The following is a 27373-nucleotide window of genomic DNA, read 5'->3' on the forward strand; positions in this document are numbered from 1 at the left end:
GCCGGATTTGGCCCCTGGGCTGTGGTCTGTCTTCCCCTGCGTTGTAGACTTGGCTGCTCTGACTCGAAGGTGGTGTGTGAGCAAACAAAGCAGCTCAGCCTCCTGTGAAATAGGCAGTGCCTCTGTGCGCAGGGACCTTGTGTGTGATATTATAGTTTTTCCAGACCCTGTGTATAGGGGGTGTCGTAATCGGACCCACCGTCACGGTACATATAAATTTATATATATACATACACATGCACACTTTCTGTTATATTCTTTTTGAAGAACTTACCAAAATGGTGCATTTTTTAAACAAGGCATAGGTTGTTTTAAAGTCTGTATGGTATCCTGTGTTAAAAATAGTCTCTGGAATGAAAAATATATATATATGTGTGTGTGTGTGTGTGTGTGTGTGTGTGTTTATGTGGGCTAGCACTTAATTCTTAAGGAGTGAAGGCAAAAATACCTCTGTTCCCTAAGTTCCATAAAAGCCAATGTCCATTCATTCAAAAATTGTTCACGTGCATGTCATATGCCAGTCCCTGTACGTGCGGGGCTCTGGAGACGCTTGTTGGAGACACACTGTCCTGCCTCTTGGAGCTTCCAGTCTAGCAGGCCAGGCCGACTTTGAATACAGTACCACAGATGTGTAAGTGTTACCAAGTAGAAGAGGTGCTAGGAGGCATAATCATGGACTTAATCCACTCTGGGGTGTTGGGAAAGTGACATTTGGGCAGAGCACTGAGTAGAAGTGAACTAGAGTGGGGAGAGGTCCCTCAGATGTGGAGTCAGGAAGAGTATCGTAGGAGTATTGTACCTTCTTTCCAGCTTACTGACAAAAATAGACGAAAGGACAGGAAATAGAAAGGGCCTGGCAAGTCACCTTCAGGATTTAGGTGCTGTGGATTCACTGGCTCATATGAAATGTAAGGAGTTCCAGCTCCTCTGGAGAGTGGTGGGTGTGAGGAGGGGTGTGGTGTGAGGTGGAGCTGGGATGCAGGATGGGGCCGGCTCGGCACTGAGGATCTTGATGTGCCCAAGGGCAGCGGAAGCCGGGATTCTAAACTGAGGAGTGGCACAACCGATGGGTGTTTGGAAAATGCCCCTCTGGCTGTGGTGTGATGGCTTTGGAGGAACACAAGAGAGGAGGCAGGGAGAATGGGGGGCTGTTGTGGCTATGGCAGTGGTGTTGTAGAGACATGGGCGGATTCAAGATGAAGTTCCCACGTGAGTCCACAGGGTGAGGCGATGGGTTAAAACATTGCGGGGTGAGAATGAGGACCATGGCAGCGTTGTCACCGAGGTTTCTGCCAGGGCAGGTGTGCAGTACCTTCTCCTGAGGTAAGGAATAGACGGGGGCGCAGGTTGGAGGAGTCAGATGATCAGTTCTGGGTTGGACACGTTGAATCTGAGATGGGGACATTGATTAGACAGTTGAGTATGTGGGTCTGGAGCTCAGGAGAATGGTCTCAACCACAGATACAGATTTAGGAATATCAGGTAATTAATGGTGATTGAAGAAAAAGGAACTAGCGCAGTAATTGGAGGAGGCTCGGCGGCTGATGTTGCTTGTCCGGGGTTGACACTGACGTGATGCCATCACCTCCCTCCCTTAGGCTTACGCTGAAGACTTTATTGAGACTCCTCAGTAAGGAGGTTCTTCAATAGTTTCCTAACTTTTCTTTTAAACAGCTCATTTCTAAGTAAAATCTCACATGGAAACCAGCATAAAAATAAAGCAGATAGAGCAGAGCTGCCTCCCATGGGCACTGGTGGAACCCTGTGCCCAGCAGAGCATAACAGTCTGTAATGGAGGGGAGGCGCCTCCCGCCCTGAGGTGGTCTACGCTTGTTCCTTAAAGGCTTCGAGTTACCCAGTTAAGTGGCTCCAGCATCAAAGCAGTGTGTGCTGACCCATGTTCTGTCTACAGACAGAACAGCTGGAGACGGCAGCCTCAGGACTGCTGATTGCTTGTAAGATGAGCTTGAGCTTAAGAGCCAGGGCTTTTTTCCTCCTTGGAGAATGCTGGAGGGTGGGTACCTAGCACATCAGTATATGAGGTGTCCCACACCTGTGATTCTCTGCCTTTCTCTTTTACAAATATAATACATCCTCTGACACTCTCCTAAGTAAAGCTCAAATCTGTAACAGTGCCCCTTGGGGCACAGTGATTTTCTAGGCTTCAGTTTTATTTGTAGAGATTGACATTAGAAAAGATCTTCCACTGAATTTTACATTTTCGGTCACCAGAGGAAGTCGTGAAGAATGCTCAAGACTTGCTCTTGGAAGGAGAGGAATGGACGTGTCTGTTTCCCAGAGCCCAGTGGGTACCAGTTCCTTTTGGGCAGCCACTTCTAGAGTGTGTATTTATTACTACTTCTTTGGTCTGAATTAGGTCCTGTAATAGGGGATACAGTTTGCATGTTTTAATGTGAATTTTGAAGACGTTGAATCCTCATAGACTTTTATAGGAGCTAAACAGTACGTAACAGGTTGTTATGGGCATTAAGTAAGTTAATTTCTATAAAGCGCTAGGAATGCCTGGCACAAGTGCTGTGTTTCTTGTTACATTGTTGATCTCAGGATCTTGTGGGTTGTTCAGGTCCTTTCTGCTTACTTCTTTTTGGTCTTCTGATGACTGCTCTGCCAGCAACTGAGAGGGGTAAAAACTAAATTTTAATTATTTTTTAAGTCAGAGTCCAAAAAAAATTTGAGGGATTAAGTTTTTAAATTATCTGGAGATTTCATAGAGAATCTTGAGGGGGCCACAGTCAGTGATCAGGTGCAAAGCAGAGAAAAATGGTGCTAAAAGTTGTGACGGAACTTGTTCTGCTTTAGAAGCTGCCTAGCCCTTGAAAAAGCTGGGCAGCTTCTAAAGCAGGAAGGTGACTTAGAAGGAGGGTGGTGCCAGTGTTTTGTTAGGCTTTCCTGCCCTTTGTGGTGGATTTCACTCAGCTCCAGGGGCAAAGAGCTAGGAGAGAGCAGAGAGCTAGCAGAGATCTGTAAGGGGCCTGGTGGGGGCCAGCTCCCAGGTTACGGTGCTGGCAGGATACAGCCCCTGAGCATCTCTTCTTTTTAATCCCCTACCATGTACGTAAAGTGACACGGCTTCTCATTGAACGACATCAGAGAGATTTTTGGATAAGGTGCGTCTCAAAAAAGCATGACAACTACGTGAAAGCCAGAGCAGCACAGGTGACCCCTAGCTGGTTTGGAGGATAGGATGCATGGCTTCTTTATTCTCCCTCTAAATATGATGTTTACTTCAGATTCATTTGATTCAAGGTGAAATAGCGTCTTGAGTGTCATTTCATTATTTGATAACTTGTGTAACTCGTGGTCGGGGCCCTCAGTTTAGCGAGAACATGTTTTGATAGCTCTCCTCTATTGAACCTTTACTGGGGGCCAGGCACTGGGCAGGGTTGGATGCTTCCTTATGACATGATCGTATTTAATCATCACAACCACTCTTGAGACTTGCTCCTGCCCCAGTTTTAGAGGAGGAAGCTGCACTTGGAGAAGTCGAGTAAATTGCTCAGTCAGATGGCTGCAAGGGGTTGAGCCTGAGTTCTGACCCAGGTCTGACTCCAAAAGTCATGTCCTAGTGTGCTGACTTCATATTTATACATGTTTAGTGTAAAAAAGATGGGTATAAAGATACAGGGAAGGAAGTGATGCTAAAACTAAGGTTGTGAGGAAGAGAGAACACAGCTTCTGTCTATGAATTGTTCATGGTATTAGCCTCTCATTTCAAGTAGACATTTTCTTTCACGTAGGTTTTCTACATGCATTTAGATTACATCACTTTCAAACAGGCCATAAAACAGCTGTCTTCAGAGAGGCTTCCCTGAAAAGAGTAGAAATCTGAACACGCAGACCTAAAGCCTTTTCAAGCAGTCCTGGCCAATCTTTGGAATAGTTCTTCATAGTTGGCTTTCCTGAATCTGATGCTGGTCTTGGTGTCTAGATTTGATTTTTTTCCTTTTAACCTTCCAGCTTGAGCATAGCTATAATGAATTTATATTCTGCCTTATTTGAAAATGAATTTAAGGCAGCATACAAAGATACATAGACTGTCAGTGGAGGAATTCTGAGTTGAGGGACATGTGTAGGAGGAATATAGTGCAGCCAGGATGGAGGGTAGTACATGAGATACAGACCATCATCATTTGCTAGATGTGGGCCACAGGTTTGGCTGAGCTAGGGCAGAAGAAGCATTAACTCTTCCCAGTTTTCTGAGAACTGAGATAAATTCTAGTGGATCCATATGCCCTTATAATAAATAGCTTGTTTTTCAAGCTGTTTCTTACCCCATGTCACTCTATGAACACCAATGGCATCACCCCAACTATGACTCCTTAAAATAAAAGCAGTTGTAGGATCCAAACCAATGAGGTCTGGTTACTGAGCTCTCTGCGAAATCTAAGAATGTTTAGAGCTGCCAAAGGAATGGATGGCCCACGTGCTCTTCAGCCACTCAGTCTGCTGTGACTTAGATCTCATGCTGGATTTCAGGGAACAATGAACTGGAGCTTGCACCTTTTATAGTTGGGCTGGTTGACTACGTCATCTGCCCAACAAACATCGGAGCTGAGAATACGGCTAGCGTGCTTTCTTGAAGTTGAAAGTCCTCAGATACTTGTACTGAGCAGAGGGCCCTCCTGTTTCCCCACAGAGGCAGGACTGAAGGCAGTGCCAGGATTTACCTCAGAATGAGCTGGGTAGTCGTCTTTTCAGGCTCGTGTATCTTAGGCCTCAATTTTTAGTGGCAAGGAGTTTGAATTGTACCTTCCTTCTGGTACGTGATACAGACCTGTCTGCTCTGTCAGGCAGCCAGCCTGGGCTAAGGCAGATTTGTTCTCTAAGTTGGGTGGGGGGAAGTGAGTCTAGTTTCTAGATTTGTGTGTGTGTGGTCCCGCTGTAGAACAAGACCACTGGAGGAGGATGTTGAAAGCACTCGGTGTGCGTTGGATGAATAAGGGCGGTGCCTATAGAACATTCAGATGAAAATTTTAGTAGGCAATTGTAAAAGAGGGCCTAAAGCTTAGAAATCAGGAAAGGGAGAGATTTAGAAGTTTTTAGGTTTCTAAAACTTAAAACAGAGTCAGGAGATGTGGGGCTAGAGTCTGCTAAGATGCTGTCCTGGGCCAGTCACTTTTCTAGGATTAGCAGCCCTTCTTTGTAAAATAAGCGTAAACTGTTGATCCCACAGGCCTCTTCCGACTCTGAAAATTCATTCTAAAAAATTCTCTGAAAATTTGCTGGGCTGGTCTGTGTGGAGAAAAAGACCTTTTAGTAATGGTTTGGGGTATATGGTATCTTGAAAGTACTGGTTTGTACTAATATCCTTCTTACTCTCCAAATCAGTGATGTACTGTATAGAGAATTAGAAATGGACCAGAGGCAGTCTCCCTAGATAAATCATTATTTGGTGTTAGGAACTGGTCATTCACCTCCACCCCACCCCGTTTCCTTAAGTGAGCCTTATTTCTGGCAACCTTTACCCTTATGTCTGTGAAGATGGAAGTCATGTGGCTGAGTCAGTGGAAACTCGAATGTGGGTCAGGTGTTTGATTTTTTTTCTTTTTTGTGTCCCAGAGCCACCTCTTTGGCAAATTTCAAGTTGATAGTGTATAAACAAGTTGCAAGAGGCACATGTGAAAGCCTGGGAGCTTGTAGGGGAGAGCATGAGTACTGCCTGCCTCCTGATAGACTATGCTGCCCTCTAGTGGTAGCTGCTTTTCATCCATATGCTGCAGAATTGAATATTTTCCTGCTTTGGAATGAGTTTCCAATGGTTAAACCACCTTCACTCCCACTCCCTTTCCTGGAATATATGGATAAGGCCTGTATTTTAATGGTGTATTAGTTTCCTGAGGCTGCTGTAACAAATTAGCACAAACTTTAGTGGCTTAAAACAACATTTATTCTATCACAGTACAGAAGGCCAGAAGTTTGGAATCAGGGTGTTGACGGGGCTGCATTCCCTCTGGATGCTCTAGGGGTGAATCTCTTGTCTCTTCCACCTTCTGATGCCATCGACATTCCTTATGGCTGCATCATTCCAGTTTCTGCTTCTGTGGTCACATTGACTCTTCTGTCTGTCTCTATTTCTCTTATAAGGATACTTGTATAGTATTTAGGGCCTATGGATAATCCAGATGATCTCATCTCAAGATTTAATTACATCTGCAAAGACCCTTTTTATTTTCCAAGTTAGGTCACGTTCTTCTTTCCAGGGATTTGGTGTGGATATGTCTTTTGGGAGACCACATTCAACCCACTACAGGTGGTTAGTGCCGTTTCTGTCCATTTTCTCTGGATGTTTAAATTCCCACTGCATCTAACTCCGTCCTTCGTAAACCAGTGTTCCCTTCCATTCCAGGTGGTGACCGTGTGGAATGGCTTGCGCCAAGGTCCACCAAGGGTGCTGCTTAGTTACATAGCTGCTTCCTTATTTGTGTTGAGTGTTGATTGTATTATTTTCAAATAGCCATTTAGTTTTTTTAATGATGAAAAATTAATTATAGCAAAGATTTTGAGTAATGTTAAAGTTTGCCAAAAAAAAAAAATGGAGGACTTGACAGCTTAAACAGTAAATTGCACTTAACTAGGCATACAGGACATTAGCAGTAACATTTCATTTTGCAAAATAATAAAGAATTCCTTTTTAAGGATTTCTTTTTAAGGCTATCTTTAATTGTTTCTCTTCATTTCTCTGCAGGTCTTTTAGATAACCCCGAGCTTCGTGTGGTCCTTGTATTTGGCTATAATTGCTGTAAAGTGGGAGCCAGTAATTATCTGCAGCGTGTAGTCAGCACTTTCAGTGATATGAATGTCATCTTGGCTGGAGGCCAGGTGGACAACCTGGCATCGCTGACCTCTGAAAAGTATGTCTGATGTGCTTCTGATTTCTTCTGTGCATCATGGGAAATGTTCTCAGCTTTATATTACTTTGGGTTTTTAAAAAACATGCTTAAAGAATTGCTAATAGTTCATTCCGTTTTGCAATAGACATAGGTTGAGGGGCTCACACAACGTAATTCTGCTTATCTTTGAAGAATGAAATTTATATATGTTATCCTTTAAGAACTTAGTTGGACTTATACTCTCCTCAAAATTGACTTTCAACATTGTCTACTGAGCTCCCTTAACAGCTCTGTACTCTGTAACTGCAATACAGTAAGTCCACTACATAACGAACCTTCAAGTTGCAAAACTTTTGTGCGTTTGCATGTCCAATCATGTAAGTTAGTTCACGTGACTGGCATACATTGTCACATGCGTGCATCCTCTACAGGTGGTTATGCTTTTGTGTACTTTACAGTACCGTATAGAGTACAGTAGTACAGTATCTTTATTTAAAGCCCAGGATGTCCGGAAGCAAGCATAAAAGCAGCGGTGATGTAGCTGATACTGCTAAGAAACGCCAAGCGAAAAGAACTGAGAGAGTGGAGCGAGGTGAAAAGATGGTAGACGTCGCTCATTATTATAACATGAATCGTTCAACCATTGGCACGATTCTAAAGAACAAGGACAAGAACATGTGAAGTCTGCTGTGCCGGTGATGTTGACAATGTTATTGAAGAAGCGTGGAAAAGTGATGGAGGAGATGGAGAAGCTTCTTAGTGTGCGGATGCAGGATCAGCCTCAGTGTTGAGTCCCGCTCAGCTCAATGCTGATTCCAGAGAAAGCTAAAAGCCTTTATGAAGACTTGAGGAAGAAACATGGTGAAGAATCAGAGGGCACATCTTTTAATGCCAGCCATGGCTGGCTTCATTGGTTCAAGACTAGAGTCAACCTTCATGATGTAAAAGTAAGTGGTGAGGTAGCGAGTGCAGATATGGTAGCTGCCCAGGAATTTCCTGAAATGCTTCGAAAAATTACTGATGAAGGCACGTATTTACCTGAGCAGGTTTTTAATGTGGATGAGACAGGACTGTACTGGAAGAGGATGCCAGACAGAAGTTACATCAGTAAGGAGGAAAAGTTGATGCCAGGCTCTAAAGCAGCAAAGCATAGGCTAACTCTGTTGTTTGGTGGCAGTGCTTCCAGCGATATGAAGCTGAAGCCTCTCTTAGTTTATCATTCAGAGAACCCAAGAGCCCTTAAAAACATAGCCAGGGGCTCTCTTCCTGTTGTGTGGAAGAGTAACCCCAAAGCCTGGGTTACATAGGCCATTTTCCAGGACTGGTTTGTCCACCACTTTATCCTGAAGGTAGAGAAATACTGCTTGGAGAAGGACGTCCCATTCAGCATTCCTTTGCTGCTTGACAGTGCTCTGGGCCACCCCCCCCATTCACGGATGGCTTTCATCCCACGTCAGAGTAGTGCATCTGCCACTGAATACAATGTCTCTCATCCAACCTATGGACCAGGGAGTTATAATGACTTTCAAGAAATATTATTTATGTCACACTTTTCGTCAGGCAGTAAAGGCAAGTGACAAATCAGGAACAACCTTGTGACAATTTTGGAAGGACTATAACATCTATCTACAAGGCCATAAAAAACATTGACTTTGCTTGGCTTGAGGTTACGGCCGTCACCATGAATGGGGTTTGGAAGAACCTTTGCCCACAGTTTGTTCATGACTTTTGTGGATTTGAGAAGGTGGACGAGGAGTCCAAAGAGGTCTTCAGCAACTTAGTGACCCTCAGCGAGAAGCTGGAGCTAGATCTGCAAGAGGACGACTTCATTGAACTCCTCCTTGCTGTGCAACATGAGGAGCTTACTAATGAAGACCTGATGGATTTGGAGGCTCAGAGAAAGGACACAGAAAAACAAGAGGAAGAAGAAGTAACTGAGGAACCGAAGAGATTCACAACACAGGAAATGGCAAGGGGATTTTCTTTATTTGAGGAGGCGCTGTTAACTTTTGAGGCACAGGACCCGAACGTAAAACGGTACACAAAGGTTGCAGCAGCCGTTCAGAATGCAATCCAGTGCTACCGTGTCACCTGTGACGAGAAAGAAAGAGCTGCTACCCAGATATCACTGGATCATTTTTTCAAGAGGGTAGATAGAATTGAATCCAGCAAGGAACCAGAACCTGTGGCATCAACGTCAGGCGTGAGTGAAATTGCAGCTCGCCCTCCGTCTCCTATTGCTGACGATCCTTCAGCTCTACCATCTCCCACCTCCTCTCCCTCCTCCAGTCAGTAACTCTTCTTGCCTGTTCACTCGATGCCAGCCCCTCTATGCCAGCTGTTGTACTGTACTACTGTACTTTTCAAGGTACTGTACTGTAAGATTTAAAATGTTTTATTTTTTGTTTGTTTTTTGTGTATTATTTGTGTGAAAAGTATTATAAACCTATTACAGTACAGTACTATATAGCCGATTGTGTTAGGTGGGTACCTCGGCTAACTTTGTTGGACTTAACGAACAAATTGGACTTAAGAACACGCTCTTGGAACAGAACTTGTTCGTATGTAGGGGACTTGTTCGTATGTAGGGGACTTCGTATGGTTCATATGTATGTCACTTCGTCTCTGGTTCTGTTTTCCTCTAAAGGAAATGTGTGGTTCAGCAGTACATTTTTATGGTAAAACTTCTCAGAGCCTCTAATACTGTGCTCAGTACTTTGGATCTTTTAGAGGGAGGGGGAATATTATTACCTGTGGCCCTTCTTAAATCTATTTGGTCACAAAACCTTTTGTCCATGGAGCATCTTGCAGGCCGACTGGTATTACTTGGCACACATTTTTGGAAATACTGTACTAGATCTTTTTTTTTAACATCTTTATTGGAGTATAATTGATTTAGAATGTTGTGTTAGTTTCTGCTGTAGAGCAAAGTGAATCAGTTATACATATACATATATCTACTCTTTTTTAGATTCTTTTCCCATATAGGTCATTACAGAGTACTGAGTAGAGTTCCCTGTGCTATACAGTAGGTCCTTATTATCTATATTATATATAGTAGTGTGTATATGTCAGTTCCAATCTCCCAATTTATCCCTCTCCCCCCCCCCGCCCTCGGCCACTTCCCCCTTGGTAACCGTAAGTTTGTTTTCTACATCTGTGGCTCTATTTCTGTTTTGTACATAAGTTCATTTGTACCATTTTTTTAGATTCCACATATAGCAATATTACTTGGCACACATTTTTGGAAATACTGTACTAGATCTTTTGAGAGGCTTTTTCAAGCTCAAAAATGATGCATCTTTCATTTTATTATTAAGGCTTTTGTTTTCAAAGATAAAAAATATTTGCTCTTCTATCTTGAACCATTACTACTTTTCCATTTCCAACGAAAGTATGTAGTATTTTGAGTTTGAGCTAATTAAGTGGACATAAATATCAGCTGTTTCCAAAAGCAAGAAAATGAGACCCCCCCCGCCCCCATCCTCCAGATGTTTCCTGCAAGCACTATTATTTGTTTCTCTCTATATTTGTGTTTAATATTTGGATCCTAGAGTGGTGACATGGAGACACACTGTTAGAGATCAGTATCATTAAGAGCAGCTTAAATCATCCCAGTCATAATCTCCCTCCTGGTAGTCAGCACTGATGGGTCAGGGAAAGCAGATAGCTAAGTTGAGTTCCCTGGAACCTGAGAAAGAAGGGAGGAAAGCCAACTGCACTGAACTCTAAGCACTGGATTTCATGCATAAGTATACCTGATTCTTGTTAGCTATCTGTGGGTTATTTCTCCTTTTGCCTAATTTTCCTTATTGTCTTTGAAATTATATACAGATAGGGCAATGGCGATTTAACATACAGTTGATCTTTGAAATGCAACTCACTCAGACATACAACATCTGAGGTGCTAGCCTGTTAGCATGGCTGTCTGTATCTAATCTACTCTTTATACCTAATATGGGAAATATACCCTCAACAATCATTACCTCTTACGTGACACATTAATTTTAACGTGGTCTTTACACTGTGTCATGGGGTAAGGGAAGCCATTGAGTAAATCAATGCTCCACGTTAATGGTGTCCAGATAGGAGCCCCCCTCCCTCCAAAAAAAGGTGAATAATTCTTTTAGGCAGGAGACTCTTGTTGCAGTTGTATACCAAAGAGGAAATGTAATAAGGTTAAAGGAACAGCAGCAGACTTCAGAAGATGGATTCTGCCCCTCAGAAACTGGTTTTGCCACTAGTTAGCCTTAAGTCGCTTAGTGCTTAAGCTTTTTAAGTCTTAGTTTCTTGTTAACCCAGTGAATCCTGCCCATTTCGTAGACTCAGATGTTGGTAAACCTGATAGAAATGTTAGAAATGTAAGGTACTTACTTGGTTTTCCCCCAATGGGTGTTCACTATATTATGTTTTACAACTTTATTGGCATTTTATTTTTATTTTCTTTAGTAACCATAAAATATTTCATTAAAAAAAAATACCAGGCAAATAGAAACAAAAAGAAAATGTATGATTTTACCTTCAGATTAAGCTAAATTATCAGGTCAAAGCAATAAATAAGATGCAGCAATATAATCTATTCCTTTATGGACCAAACAGCATAGAGCTTAATTAAAACTTCTGGAATTATGGGTTCTTAATAAAATTATCCTCCATGATTGAATATTTAATACACCTCTTTTAGAATTTGACAGCTGAGGTAGGGGAGAAAAGATACCAAAGAGGTAAATAATACCAAAAGCTTTAATACATATCATAGTATATATGAATAAAATTGTAAGATTCCTTTTTCAGGGAAGTGAGAAAGGTAAGAATACTCTGTTCCCTTCTAAAACTCAGGTTGGATTTTAGAAATCTTTGTGGAGATGCATTTGCCCCTTTGTATCTGTGACTGAGGAGATGGTTGCTTTCTTCTCCGTAGATCTGCCTTCTGCATTCTTTTAATAATTTCAGTAGTTTAATTTTTAACCCTTATTACAGTCCTCTGATCAGGGAGAGAGAGCCTCAGACTAACTGTAGACTAAGGCAGCACTTCCCAACCAGTGAATCAGGAGGATTTTTCTTTTATACTGTAAATTTGAATGGTGTCTCATGATATATCGCCACTTTTCTAATTTAATTTTCTAGGAACCCTCTGGATATTGATGCCACCGGTGTGGTTGGACTATCATTTAGCGGACACCGTATCCAGAGTGCCACAGTGCTTCTCAATGAGGATGTCAATGACGAGAAGACTGCTGAGGCTGCGATGCAGCGCCTCAAAGCAGCCAACATTCCAGAGCAGAATACCATTGGCTTCATGTTTGCGTGTGTTGGCAGGGGTTTTCAGTATTATAGAGCCAAGGGGAATGTGGAGGCTGATGCATTTCGGAAGTTTTTTCCTAGTGTTCCTTTATTTGGCTTCTTTGGAAATGGAGAAATTGGATGTGATCGCATAGTCACTGGAAACTTTATATTGAAGAAATGTAATGAGGTAAAGGATGATGATCTATTTCACAGCTATACAACAATAATGGCACTAATTCATCTTGGGTCATCTAAATAAAGCCACCTGTAAAGTGGCTTTCATAATGTATAACTTTCGGGCTCTGCCTTTTCCAGAAAACGGAAACTTGGGATATGTATATTACAAACAAAAAACTTTATATGTATCTGTTTTGTAGCTTTGACACGCTAAAGATTATTTGGTAGTTTTTAATATATTAGATGAAGGACAAGTTTGTACATAATGTAATGCAAGACCAGGAGTTGAGAGCTTTTGCATCAGGCACAAGTGAACCAATTATGGCTGTATTGCACCAGATTATGTAGCTGCTGTGTGATAGGACTTTAGTCTTCTGCATAGGAAGACTGAAAAAGGATTCATCAACAGAAAGGAGATTTAAGACATTCCATGACTACCTCTGCAATGTTAGATGATCTTTCAGCAGAATCATGAAGATATTTTTCTCCCTTAATAAAGGAGAAAAATACACAGATGGCTTGGGAAATTTTTCTCTGCTTTACAATTTTACCATTTTTTTCAGAAGCTGTAACAAATTACTGACTTTTTACTTATTTGATAAATGTTAAATAACTATTTTTGTTTTAGTACTCTGAAGTTGCTTAGTCAGATAAATTGCCAAGACTAATCAGTATTTTATTACCTTTATAAGGAAAAAATTTTTCCTTTTCCCTCAATAAAGAAATTGCAACAGAAAATTCTTTTTTTCACCTACTTCTATATAACTAATTGGCAGATGAGACAATTACATCACCTTATTTTGGTTTTATACCAATAAAACATACCTTGGAAACTCAGATAGCTGTGTACTTCATTGCTTTTAGTGAGTGAATGAAGGAATCCTTTAGAAAAGAAAACCCAGAATAATGGTATTTGTTAGCTAGCAAATCCTGGCATATTTCCAGTAAAATGTTTTTCAAGTTTAAATTTCTCATTATGTAAATATCAAAATGAAATCTGTGCAGAGAACACCAATTTCCCCCCAATATTCATTCTTTCCTTTTCACATAGTCATAAAACCTTTGCTTTTCAGCTAGGCACATGCACACCACAATAAAGACTACATCCTTGTCTCCCTTGCAAGTATGACTGTTCTGGCTGGTGAAATGTGAGGGAAATGATAACGTGTCCTTTAAAACAGTGTGACCGTTTTTTTTTTTGTTTGTTTTGCCTTTTTTCGATCCTTTTGCTTAGAAGTGGATATGATTGTGAGCCATCTTAGACGCTACAGAAGAGGCAATGCTCTATTGTGGAAGAGGACCACACAGAACGATCCTAGGTTGCCATACAGTTTTGTTGAAGTGCTACCATTACTGATTTTGACTGCCTATCTATCTCCAGAGTGTTTTACAAGACAAAAATTAACATCATTCTTGCCTAAGGCACTTGTTTTTTTCCAGGTCTTTGTTACAGGATATCTGTATTAGCATATTCTAATACAGTATGATATAATATATGGCACTTTTGTAATAGTCAGTGGTTCTAACGGGATAGAAGAAAACTTGCAAGGTAAGTGAAATCACATATATTAACATTCCTGCTTTTCTATTTTTAATCACTTTTTTTAAACGAATTTTTACTTCAAAAGATTTTTTCTTGCTGTTTATTTATATGAATGATAAAAATACTTAGAAGTTTCTTTAATTTATGGTTATACTCAATCTTAGTTCCTGAAGCAAGTCCAAAGAAAAGTTTGATTGCCATAGAACTTTTAATCTGTGAATATTAATATTTAGCCATTTTTATTTATTAACTCTTCTATTATTTGACATTGGTACCCATTATCAAGTAGACAATATCTCAAAATTTAAGTCCTTGGTTATGCTTACATAGCATGTAAGGAAAATACTTTGTAAATTTTCTTTGTCCTTGATATTAACCAGAGTTGACTGAACAGTAGAGGAAAAAGGATTTTGAAAATGGAAATATGAACAAAATGCACCAGTTGAATGAATTGTTTTATTTTTTTCAAATTAATACATAAAATGTTTTATTACTTCTCAAAGGAGCGTCTGCTGCAAGGTCATTTCATACAATATTCGAGGTTAATATATGGCTCCTTTTTATAGCTGAGACTTTGGAGCTTGTTATGAACAATAAATTCATTTGGCCACAAGATTGTAACCCTGGTGCAGAATAGAAAGGGAAGAAGTTGAACCAATTGAAGGAGTAGTACTGATGAAAACAAAAGTTATTGGCCCTGCCTCTCAGAGGCTTTGACATTCTGTGGAAGGGGGGGGGGATAATAATTTAACCAAAGTTAAAACAATTTATTACGGTTTTGAAAGGCTTGTCTTAAAAGCAAGCATTAAAGGAAAAGTTTCTGTTTCAGCTAAAAACATACGAAATTCCTAGAAATGGCAACTGTTGTAGTCATTTGTGAAACTGGAAAAATGATCACATGAAAAAATTGACATGAGCACAAAAAGAGAAGATGTACCCTTACTGTTTTCTTTACAATACTGAGCTGTCTTCTATCAATCAGGTGACAAGGATAGGATAGTTTAATCAAGGTGTTTAAAAAATATTGATTTCCTTAATGTGCTTTCAAAGCAGAATCTTTCTGCAGCTACAATTTGCCTTGTTAAAGGCTGCTTCAAAGGAATAAACTCCTTGAAAAGCCAAGTAGCAATATAAGAAAGAATAAGGAAGCTTGGAATTAAGATCTCAAAACAGACACCCTATACATTGTTATATTTAATAGTCTGTGACCTAGAGTAATGAAGGGGGTCCAGAAGGCCAGTTCACTACTGTAATTAATTCTCAACTTTGCTTAAACCTGCATCATTGGTAAATAAAACAACTTTTCAACCTAGTAAGAGAAGCCAAACAGCAAGAGTTTTGCCACTAATTTATATTACAAATTTAACACAATGAACATGCAAAGAATGTAAAATAAACTTTTACAAATCTGAGAATTTCCTAGGCATTCTGCAGAAATTTTTGAGAAAAAAATCTACTTTTGTCATTTTGTGCCCAGTCTAACCCATTTGAACACCACCATAAATTCCATTTTAATGAAAACAGAAGACTAAATCCTCTTGATTTGAAATTGAGATTTTAGATGACTGACTTGGTTTTCATTTGTAGAAAGGAAATGAGTCTGCTTAATGAAAATCCTAAAATAACAAAACATAGTATTAGTAATAACATCCTTGTTAAATAAACAAAACTAATATCTGTGCTATGTAAAGAATGTTACCAGAAAGTTTTTTTTAATATTAGACTGTGTAGAGAAAAATAGTCAAATATTTACAAGACATGTTATTTTTGTTTCATTTCTGCCTTATGCCATGATGGAGGCAGAGTAGAAGAATATATGCTACTCTAAAGTAGAAAACATTGGCAGAGGCCAATAAACTTCATTTAATGTCTTGTTACTAAGAGTGTATAGAGCATTTCATTTCATAAAGTTTTTATAAAAGTTACTGTTCTCTAGTGACATCACAGCCAGTAAAAAAGGCAAGATTGATAATTACAACAAATTGAAAAAAATACATATATTCATTAATTTTAAATGTAAATCAGTGAAGATAATTGAGACCATTTTCTTAACATTTACACAATACCTCCACATCTAACCAAAATTCAGTCACCATACATGTATCTAAAACATAACTCTGTTCAAGGCCTAGTCAGGATACTAGAATTACAGATAGGAATAAACATAATTGACCTGAGTGACACTAGCAAAATTGTGTACTACAGCACTCCAAGCTTTTGTTCCTCCACAGAAACATTGAGGAGGAAAGGAAAAAAGCAGCAACTGTGTGAACCAAATTTGTTGGCGCTCTGGAAAACAAAGGTTTACAGCAACTAACACAGTGCCCAGTGAAGAAAACCCATCCTCAAAATGGTAGGAAAGTTTTGTGATTTTTTTTACTCACCCTTGCCTCCCATGCAGTGGTGCTCTTATTCTTAAAATGACAGAAGCCTGGTTTTCACTTCCCTCCCTCAAACCAGAAGAGGAAGAATAGACTTTATTTGCAAATCACTGTTTGTCTTTTCTAATCTGTGGGGGGGATTAGAAGGACTGACTCAAGATGCTCATCACTGTTTTGCATAACTTGGAAATCAGGCAAGAAAGAGTAGGCACTGCTTGTGAAAGCTGCAAGATGACTGCAGAATCACAGGCACCTGGATATGGGTGAAGACATAAAACAGGCTGTGTAAGGCCTAGAGGAGAAGCTGGGGTGAGATTTTTGAGAAACTGGGCATTCAAAAACAGTTGTACCCAGGGGAAGATATAGAATGCCAAATTAATGCACAGGCAAAACATGCTCAGAAAAGATTTAAGAGAGCCTTAGGTTTTCATCTTGGTCTGATCCCTAGGATAGAAGCAGGCCTAGCTAAGAGCTGCAGGAGTGCCTTAGCACACAGCTGAAATGCAAAAAGGAGAACTGGCATTCAAGGAAATCTCTAAAAACAGCTGAACATGAGATAATAGGAACAGAGGCTTCAATGATCACACACAAGGGATAGTCTTCGTAAAAATAGCTTGGAAAAGTCTCAAAAACAAATGAACAGCGTTCAGCAGTCAGCAACAACTGGTAAACACTGGGAATAGAAGAAGAGAATGTTATATCCAGAATTACAGTATTGTAATAGTGAAATGCCCAATTTTCAACAACAAAAAACCTGTAAGGCATACAGAGAAACAGGGAAACAAGGCCTATTCAATGGAACAGAAACTGGCCTGGCCCACACATTGAACTTACTAGAAAAAGACCTTTAAATATGCTCAAAGAACTAAAGGAAATCAAGAAAGTGATGAATAAAATGAGAATACCAGTGGAGAGAAATTATAAAAAGGAACCAAACAAATTTTGGAGCAGAAAGTTACAATAACAAAATTTTCACTGGAGGGGTTGAACAGCAGATTTGAGCAAGCAAAAGAACTCATCAGCAAAGTTGAAGACAGGACAGTTGAAATAATTGTGTCTAAGAAAACAAAGTAAACAATCTAAAGGATTTGTAAGATACCATCAAATGGAACAAGAAACATTACAGGAGTCCCAGAAGGAAAAGAGAAAGCTACATAAAGTTTATTTGAAGAAATAATGACAAAAAAGCTTGCCAAATTTGATGCAAGACGTGGATGTACGTATCAGGAGGCTCAACAAACTCCAAATAGGGTAAAGTCAAAAGAGACACCAAGATACATTATAGACAGTCCTTGACCTAGGACAATTTGACTTAGGAATTTTTCAACTTTACAATGGTGTAAAGATGATAATGCGTTCAGTAGAAACCATACTTCAAGTTTTGAATTTTGATCTTTTCCCAGGCTAGCAATATGCAGTAAGATATGCACTTATGATGCCTAGCAGTGGCAGAGAGCTGCAGCTCCCAGTCAGCTACATGATCATGAGTAAACATCTAATACACGTACAACTATTCTGTTTTCAGTACAGTATTCAGTAAATTACATCACTTCAAAATAGGCTTTGTATTAGATGATTTTGCCCAGCTACAGGCTAACGTAATTGTTCACAGCACATTTAAGATAGGATAGGCTTAGCTATGATGTTCAGTAGGTTAGGTATATAAAATGCATTTTCGACTTATATTTTCAACTTACCATGCGTTTATCAAGATACAACCCCATTGTAATTGGAGGAAAATCTGTATAATTAAGCTATACAAAGAGAAAGAATCTTGAAAGCAGCAAGAATGAAGAAACATCACATAAAAGGGATCTTCAATAAGATTATCAAATTTCTGAAAAAAACTGTCAACCTAAAATCTTCTATCTGGCAAAACTGTCCTTCAAAAATGAGGGAGAAATTAAAACATTACCGGACAGTGATACAACTGGACCTGCCCTGCAAGAAATGCTAAAGGAAATTCTTCAAGTTGAAATGAAATGACAAAGGATAGGAACAGGAAACCATATGAAGAAGTAAAGCTCTCCAGTAAAGGTATACATGAACAATTATAGAAGCTAGTATTATAACTTTGATTTGTAACTCTTTGTTTTCCACACAGTTTAGGAACTAACATATAAAAATACAGTTATTGGTTTGTTTTTAGTTGGTTTATGTTTTTAGAGACAGTGCTTAAAGATGTAATCTTGTGACAGTAATAGTTGAAAGGGAGTGAGGGTGAAGTTATATAAGAGCAAAGTTTTTATGCACTATTGAAGTTAAGCTGCTGTAAATTCAAATTAATGTCATTACTTCATGATGTTAAGTGGAATCCCCATGGTAACCACAAAGAAATAGCTATAGAATACACACAAAAGGAAAAAAGAGAATTTAAACGTTTCACTATAAAACAAAACACAAAAGAAGACACTAACACAAAATAAGGAGCAAAAATATTCCATGCAAATAGTAACCAAAAGAGAAGAGTATACTATTATCAGACAAATAGACTTACAACCTTTTTGGATTTAAAGAGACAGAAAAGTACATTATATGTTAAAAGGTTTTATACAACAATGATGTAACAGTTATAAACATTTACACATCTAATAACATCCTCAAAATACATTAAGCCAAACACAACATACCAAAACAGCACTGTTTTCATTGCACCCCATAAGACAGAAAATTCTAGCTGTAAATGCTAACGTTAAAAAAAAAAGTCTGAAATCAACATTCTAACTTTATAACTTAAGGAACTAGAAAAAGAATAGATTAAACCCAAAGCTAGTAGAAGGAAGATTAGAACTAAGATAAGCAAAATACTGAAAAGAAAATCAATAGAAAATTTTGAACTAAAAGCTAGTTCTTTGAGAAGGTTAACAAAGTGGACAAACCTTTAGCTAGATCAATAACAAAAGAGAAGACTCAACTTCTAAAAACAGAAATAAGAGTAGGGTTATTACTAACGAGTCTACAGAAATAAAAAGGATCATAAGAGTACTATGAGCAGTTTTAAACAAGTTGAATAACCTAGATGAAATGGATATATTTCTAAAAACAAAAACACAACCATACTAAGACTGATTCATGAAGAAATTAAAAATCTACATAGACCTATAGCTAGAAAGGAGATAGAATCAGCAGTCAAAAACCTCCCAACAAAGGAAAATCCTGCAACCTCTGGCTTTACTCAATTCAACCAAACATTTAAAGAAGAAATAACTCCAGTCCTCAAACCTTTCAAAAATATTCAATAGGCGGGAACACTTCCTAATCCATTGTATAAGGCCAGTATTGCCCTGATACCAAAGCCAGACAATGACAACACAAGAAAAGAAAGTTAAAGACCAATACCCCTGATGAATATTGATGCAAACATCTTAAAGTATTAGCAAACTGAATTCAAGAGCACATTAAAAGTTTTATACATTTTGAACAAGTGGATTTATTGCTGCAATGCAAGGATGGTTCAACAGATGAAAATCCAATCAAATACAATACACTGCATTAGCAGAATGAGGGTCCCACATGGATCCCATCAGTTGATGCTGAAAAAGAATGTGACAAAATTCTTTTTGATTAAAAAAAAAACCACCACCTCCCCCTAAGAATTGAAGGAAGCTACCTCAATATAATAAAGACCACATATGAAAACCTTACAGCTAACATCATACTCAATGGAGACGGACTGAAAGCATTTCCTAACGATCAGGAACAAGACAAGGATGCAGCTTTTACTACTGCTATTCAACATAGTGTTGGAAGTTCGAGGCAAAGTAATTAGTCAAGAAAAAGATTGAAATTAGAAAGGAAGAAGTAAAATTATCTCTGCAGAATACATGATCCTATATGTAGAAAACACTAATGATCCCTGCACCCCCAAATCTGTTAGAACTTGAAACAAATCAGCAAAGTTGAAGCATACAGAAGCAACACACAAAATCAGTTGCCTTTCTGTACACTAACATGAACAACCCAAAACAAATTAGGATAACTCCCTTTACAATAGCATCAAAAACAATAATATACATAGGAATTAACTTAATGAAGGTGAAAGACTTGTACACTGAAAACCACAAAACATTGCTGAATGATGTTAAAGATGACACATAAATGGAAACACATCCCATGTTCATAGATTGGAAGACTTAATACTGGTATGATGTCAGGTGATCTACAGATTCAATGTAATCCACTTCAAAATCTCAATGACATTTTTTATAGAAATAGAAAAATAAGCAGAATATCTAGGATCCCCAAATAGCCAAAACAATCTTGAAAAAGATTAAAGATGGAAGGCTCACACTTCCTGATTTCAAATTTTACTGCAAAGCTACAATAATCAAAACTGTGGTACTGAATAAAAACAGACATACAGACTAGTGGAATAGAATAAAGAATCCAGAAATCCTCACATATATGGTCAAATGATTTGGGGGAAATGCACCAAGACCATTTAATGGGAAAGGACAGTGTTTCCAACAAATGGTGTTGGGAAAATACGATATCCACATGCAAAAGAATGAAGTTGGATTTTTATCTAACACCATATAGAAAAATTAATTCAAATGGATCAAAGACCTAAACCTAAGACTTCACTCCACTCTTAGAAGAAAACAGGGGAAAAGTTTCAGGACATTGGATTTGGCAGTGATTTCTTGGATATGACACCAAAGTCATAGGCATCAGAAGAAAGACAAACTGGGCTTCATCAAAAATTAAACATTTATGTATCAAAGGACACTATCAACGGAGTGAAAAAAGCAATCCACAGAATGGGAGAAAATATTTGCAAATCACATATCTGATGAGGGATTAATATCCATTAATATATAAAAAACTCCTAAAATGCAACAACAGCAACAAGAGACAACCCAAATCAAAACTGGGCAAAGGACTTGAATAGACAGGTATCCAAAGAAGATACAGAATGGCCAATAAGCACGTGAAACAATGCTCAACATCACTAACCATTTGGGAAATGCAAATCAAAACCATGATATACCACTTCATACCCATTAGGGTGGCTATTATTGGGGGGGAAAAAAAGTGTTGACAAGTATGTGGAGAAACTGGAACTTTTGTGTATTGCTGCTAGGAATATAAAGTGGTATAGCTGCTGTAGAAAACAGTACGGCAGTTCCTCAAAAAATTAAATACAGAATTAGCATTTGATTCAGCAATTCCACTTCTGGGTATTTATACAAAAGAACAGAAAACAGGGGCTTGAACGGATACTTGCACATGTATGTTCATGGAAGCATTATCTCAGTAGCCAAAAGGTGAAATGACTCATGTTCATTGATTGATGAATGAATAAGCAAAATGTGGTAGATACATACAGTGGAATATTAGTCATACAAAGGAATGAAATTTGGATACATACTATAGTGCTGATGAACCCTGCAGACATGGTAAGTGAAATAAGCCACACACAAAAGGACAAATACATGATTCTACTTACATGAAGTATTGAGAATATTTAAATACTTAAAGTAGAATGTTGGCTACCAGGGTGTTGAGTGGAGGAATGGGGAGTTATTGTTTAATGGGTACAGTGTTCAGTATGGGATGATGAGAAAGTTCTGGAGATGGATGGTGGTGATGGTTGCACCAGTGTGAATATAATTAATGCCACTGAATTGTGTATGTAAAAATGGTACATCTTATGTATGTTTTTCTACCATAAAAACTTTTTTAAACCACCAAAAAAAGTCATATAACCTAGCTATTAAAAAAAAAAAAAGCTTATCAAGCCACAAGACACAGAGGAAGGTTAATTTGTATATGGCTAAGTGAAAGAAGACAGTCTGAAAAGGTTACATACTGTATGACTCCCAACTATACGACATTCTGGAAAACTATAGAGATAGTAAAGGGATTAGTGGTTATCACTGTGAGATTGGGAAGGGTGACTAGATGGAGCACAGGAGATTTTTAGGGTGGTGAAATTATTCAACATGATACTGTAGTGGTGGACACATAAAATGATGCATTTGTCAAAATCCATAAAACTATAACAAGAGGAGCCTTAATGTAAACTATAGACTTTTGTTAACGTTTCATTTGTTTCATTTAATTTATAATTGTTTCATTTATATTAGCAAATGTAGCACACTAGTACATTTTACATAGATGTTTAATAGTAGGGAAAACTGTATGGGAGAGGGAAGTATATGGGAACTCTCTGCACTGTCTTCTCAATCATTCTATAAATCTATAACTTTTAAAAAAACAGTCTGTTAAAAAATTCTATGAGGGTTTTTCGTTTTGTATACTCTAGTGTCTCAAGCTCATATGTATTAGTTGTAAATGAATGATGGGTAAATGAGCAAATGAATGAATCAGTGGCACTAGTGACAGATTCAATTCACAGTGCTCACACTGGGCTACACTGTTGGGAAAAGTCAGTGTGTACTGACTGAGGGATTAATAACCAGAATATTTGAAGAACTAAAATGCAACAACAGCAACAAGAGACAACCTAGTTCAAAATAAGCAAAGGACTTGAATAGGCAGGTATCCAAAGAAGATATACAGATGACCAATAAGCACATGAAAAGATGCTAAACATCACTAATTAGGGAAATGCAAATCAAAACCACAATGAGATACCACTTCACACCTATTAGGATGGCTATTAAAACAAACAAACAAAAACAAGTGTTGGCAAGGATGTGGAGAAACTGGCTTGAAGGGGAAGTTGTTCACAGGTGGGCTGTTACGTTTGGCCAGAGCTTGCTCCTCTGCCTCAACCATTTACTAGCCTAGACCTTTGGTGTTCAGAACTCCCACTGCTCCAAGCTACTCCACAACTCTTCATACATCCTGAAAGTTGCCATTGGGTTTTTTCTATTATATTTCAGGGTAACTACACAGTTGGAAAAACTGAAGAAACTGTTGTGGCCTAATGAATTCTTTATTTTGCTCCTAATAAGGTGAAAACCTCACATTCTGCAAAATCATGCCCTAAAATTAAAAGCCTTATGGGGAAAATAAGTTTGGAATTTTGTAACCTGAGCAGTAACAAAAACTAGAATCCTAAATTTCCACTAGTATCTGCACTGTGAATTAGTCCATCTTCGGTATACTTAAACTTTTGGGCTTGTGTTTCTTTCAGATATAGATCCTTGAAATCAATTGCTTCTCATAGAGAAAGGATTTTCATCAATACATTAAAAATATGATCTAAAGGTAGCTGCCAATGATAGGGATAGAGCAGGATAGTTACACAGGTAGTTTTAGAAGTCCCACTAGGGGATTATAGACACAAAGGGAACTTCGGGAGACCATTGTAAGCTAATGAACACTCAAGAAAGCAATCAGAACACTATGAAACAAAACAGGTCTTAACAATGAAACCATGCAATAAAAGCATGAGATATGCCCCAGGCCATTAAGTGAAAAAACAAGGCCTGCAGCCTGCTGGTCAAGGTCAGCAAGATAATGATCTTTAGGACATGCACCTGAGCATGTACCAAGGACAGGAATACAGGGGAAAGGTGGCATTCCAAAGTAGAAGACCCTCATACTGAAACCTGAGATGATTTAACATATTTTAGTCTATGTTACCACCCTTCTGCTGATTTGAATAGCACCATGACAGTCCCCGTTTGACCAAATAGGGTCAAAAACTCCTCTGCCCCACCCAAAGGAGGAGCTAGTGATGTAAGTGTGATGTCTACTCAAAGAATGTGGAAGAAGGTGGTCTTCTACCACTTCCCACTTTTCCTTTGATTATAAAAACGTAGCCCACTTAGTTCTTGGGGCAGAGCTCTCTTGCCTGCCCACTTGTATCCTTCACAAGCATCCTATGCTAATAAATCCACTTCTTACCTCCCACTTTGTCCCTCACCGAATTCCTTCTGCACAGACATAAAGAACCTGTGAGTCATTAAGTCCTGAGACAAGTTGTGTGGTTTCACCTTCATCAATCAATGCTTTTTTTCTAATCACCGGGTGAAATGTCTTCATGCCTTACCTGTACTTGCAGCTTCCCCGGACAGCTTAACACAGTGAAAGCCACTAAAGCCACTCCTTGCCCTTAATTAGGATTTTCATCTTTTCTCTTAGGGTCTTTGTATATTGCTAAAAGTTTCTCCTTAGCTGTGAGAAAGTTTGCCTCTGGATGCTTCAACACATTAGCTTACTGGGAAAAATCATGTTTGACCAATGCAACTTTCACATAGGATTAATATTACTCCCCTATTTACCGACTGCAAATGAACTAATAATATACGTGACAGAAACACACATACCTTGCAATAGGACAGACTGTGTTTCAGGGTATGATAACTTTCAGTCTTATTTAGAGAACAAAGAAGGATTAACTTGTTTAGTTTCTTTTACCTTTTGGTGTTTCATTTTCTGCCTTTGTAACAAAAAAGCAGTGATTTGGGTTCACTGTGATATTTCTTCAATGTTCTCCATGACCTATAGAAGATAAGAATTAAGATGTTTTCTCCATCTCAATTTTTCTTTATATGCACACCTGCCAACACATCTTTATTTTATTCACACATATTCATCCACCCCTTCTGTTTGTGATGTGAAGAGTTGAGGTGAACTAGCCTAGAACATACAAATAAGCCGCACAACGCTCCTCAGAACACAGAAGAGTTGTGTCAGCACCTCCATTCAGATCTCACAGAAGAAAGTGTCCCTGCCTTTCCTCACTGCCTGTTTTCTGTTACCTGAAGTTCTAACAAGCCTGGTGAATTTTTTTTAAAGACATTACAAATGATAAAGAGAGTAAGGGGAAAAGATTGCTAGAGTGAGTCATTCTAACAGCAATAAAAATTAATAACTGATGGCAAGAAAACAAAGTAGCAAAAACAAAACAAAACAACAAAAATCAGGACTAAAAACCAAACCAAAACAAAACAAAAAACCCTGTGGCTAGCTAGGACTATTTAATGTAGGGACAATTCCCTCCATAGCTGATGAGCCCTAAGTCTAACCCATATCTGTGGAAGCATAAGTGCAGTACAAAAAACTTGGGGGCTTCCCTGGTGGCGCAGTGGTTGAGAATCTGCCTGCCAATGCAGGGGACACGGGTTCGAGCCCTGGTCTGGGAAGATCCCACATGCTGCGGAGCAACTAGGCCCGTGAGCCACAACTACCGAGCCTGCGCGTCTGGAGCTTGTGCTCCGCAACAAGGGAGGCCGCGACAGTGAGAGGCCCGCGCACCGTGATGAAGAGTGGCCCCCGCTCGCCACAGCTAGAGAAAGCCCTCGCACAGAAATGAAGACCCAACACAGCCAAAAATAAATAAATAAACAAAATTAAAAAAAAAAAAAAACTTGGGGTTTAAATCCTTGTCCTACCACCTTCTGATGTGTGATCTTGATCTTAACCTCTCTAAGCCTCAGTTTTCTCTTTTGTAGAGTGAGAGTAATACCACCTGCCTCACAATGGGTGTTAAGACTTAAAATTTTGAGTTCTCCTTCTCCGATATGAAATATCAATCACAGTGCCTGGCACCTACAGACACCTGATGTTCATGATTACATATTACACTGCTTGCTTTTCATTTGAAGAGCTGTACTTTCAGAACTACTGCATTATTGCAATAGGGATACATAATCACAATCTAAATGTACGCTAGGACTTTAGGCTGTAGGTTTAATGAACGAATTGAAAAGATTGCCTAGGGAGGTTTATATTCCAGAGGCACACAGGGTGACACGAACAAACCTATCAGAAGGGAGTGATAAAATGAATAAAGCTTTATGGTGTGGTGGCAAGAGGAGTTCCCTGGTGAAAGCAGGTCATTAATAAAATTTAAAATAGAATGTACCATCATGCTGTGATTTTCATAACAAATACGAGCTAATAGCATTAAGCAATTCCCAGTCCCCGTGATCAACTTTATTTTCATGACACAGATCTTGTCACATGCAGTAAAAGGCATTTCTTTTTGCTTTTCTTAAAGTAATGGCCTTGCAGTTACTGATAGACTGTTTGACCTTGAAAAAATAAGTGGTCAGTCAGCTAATTTTGTGAGCTATGCCCAATACCTTATCTAGATTTTTACCCTCTGTTGTGACATCTTTTTTGCCTCCATTAAAAGAAAGCAGTTTAATACGTGAGTTCCAAAACTCTTAATGAAACCAGAGTACCTCTGTGTGGAAAGGCTCCAAGGTAGCTTCTATTTTATTACAAACATGTCTTTATAAACAGAAAGAGGTCGACTTGTTTTTTATGTGTGTACATTTTCTAAAAAATAATTGAGTTTTTACCATCCCATTGAACATTCTGAAAAAAAAATTAAGAGGCAAACCTTTTGAAGAGAGATGTTACTGGTGAATTACAAACACGGATACTTGTGCATTCAAGCATTACTGGCAGTCAACCATTCCTACATTTTTTCCTGTCAGACTTAGCCTTACTTGTGTTAATATTCCCAGTTAAAACCATGCTCAATAATAAATTTTCAGTTCTCTGAGAATTTCTTCACTGGTTACTTTACCATCAGGCATTTTACAAATGAATGTAGTTCCAGACAATATCATTACAAATTTAGCAAAAATCAACAAACTCACCAAACCATTAAAATACATGATTTCACTCAATTACAAAGTAGAGGAACACATCTCAATCTCTTGATAACTCAAAAGTTAATTTTGAGCATATTAAAATGAATCATCTGACAGTATCATTTAATAACAGCATCTCTTTCTGGCTTTTTATTGTGAAATATACATAATAAGATTTACCATGTTAACCATTTTTAACTGTACAGTTCAGTTCCACACTGTTGTACAATCATCACCGCCATGCATCTCCAAAACTTTTTCATAATCCCACACTGAAACTGTAGTCATTAAATAACTCCCCATTCTCCTACTCTTAGCCCCTGGTAACAACCATTTTACTTTCTGTCTCTATGAATTTGATTACTCTAGATACTTCAAATAAGTGAAATCATGTAATACTTATCTTTTGTGTTTGGCTTATTTCACTTAGCATACTGTCTTGAAAGTTCGTCCATGTTGTAGCATGAATCAGAATTTGATTCCTTTTTAAGGCTAAATAATATTCCATTGTATTTACGTACCACTTTGGGTTTATCAATTCATTCCTTTTTTTAAAAATGTTTTATTTAAGTATAGTTGATTTACAACGTTGTGTTAATTTCTGCTGTACAG

General features: G+C 38.6%; 2 protein-coding genes across 5 annotated transcripts in view; one reads left to right on the forward strand and one right to left on the reverse strand.

The window, feature by feature from the left end:
- FBXO22 (F-box protein 22) overlaps positions 1-12917 on the forward strand; it is a 30434-nt gene extending 17517 nt beyond the window's left edge. For both annotated transcript variants that reach the window (XM_061181866.1, XM_061181865.1), the window contains exons 6-7: positions 6707-6872; positions 11979-12917. In XM_061181866.1, coding sequence (XP_061037849.1) covers positions 6707-6872; positions 11979-12396 — 584 coding nt within the window. In that variant the 3' untranslated portion in view covers positions 12397-12917. The remainder of the gene's footprint in view (positions 1-6706; positions 6873-11978) is intronic.
- A 2045-nt stretch (positions 12918-14962) lies between these two features.
- The window catches only part of NRG4 (neuregulin 4), a 126389-nt gene continuing 113978 nt past the window's right edge, over positions 14963-27373 (reverse strand). For all 3 annotated transcript variants that reach the window (XM_061181868.1, XM_061181869.1, XM_061181870.1), the window contains 2 exons: positions 24573-24656; positions 14963-15473 (listed from right to left, as the gene is read on the reverse strand). In XM_061181868.1, coding sequence (XP_061037851.1) covers positions 24640-24656 — 17 coding nt within the window. In that variant the 3' untranslated portion in view covers positions 14963-15473; positions 24573-24639. The remainder of the gene's footprint in view (positions 15474-24572; positions 24657-27373) is intronic.

Source organism: Eubalaena glacialis, chromosome 2 (genome assembly GCF_028564815.1).
Source record: "Eubalaena glacialis isolate mEubGla1 chromosome 2, mEubGla1.1.hap2.+ XY, whole genome shotgun sequence".
In the NCBI taxonomy this organism is placed as follows: Eukaryota; Metazoa; Chordata; class Mammalia; order Artiodactyla; family Balaenidae; genus Eubalaena; species Eubalaena glacialis.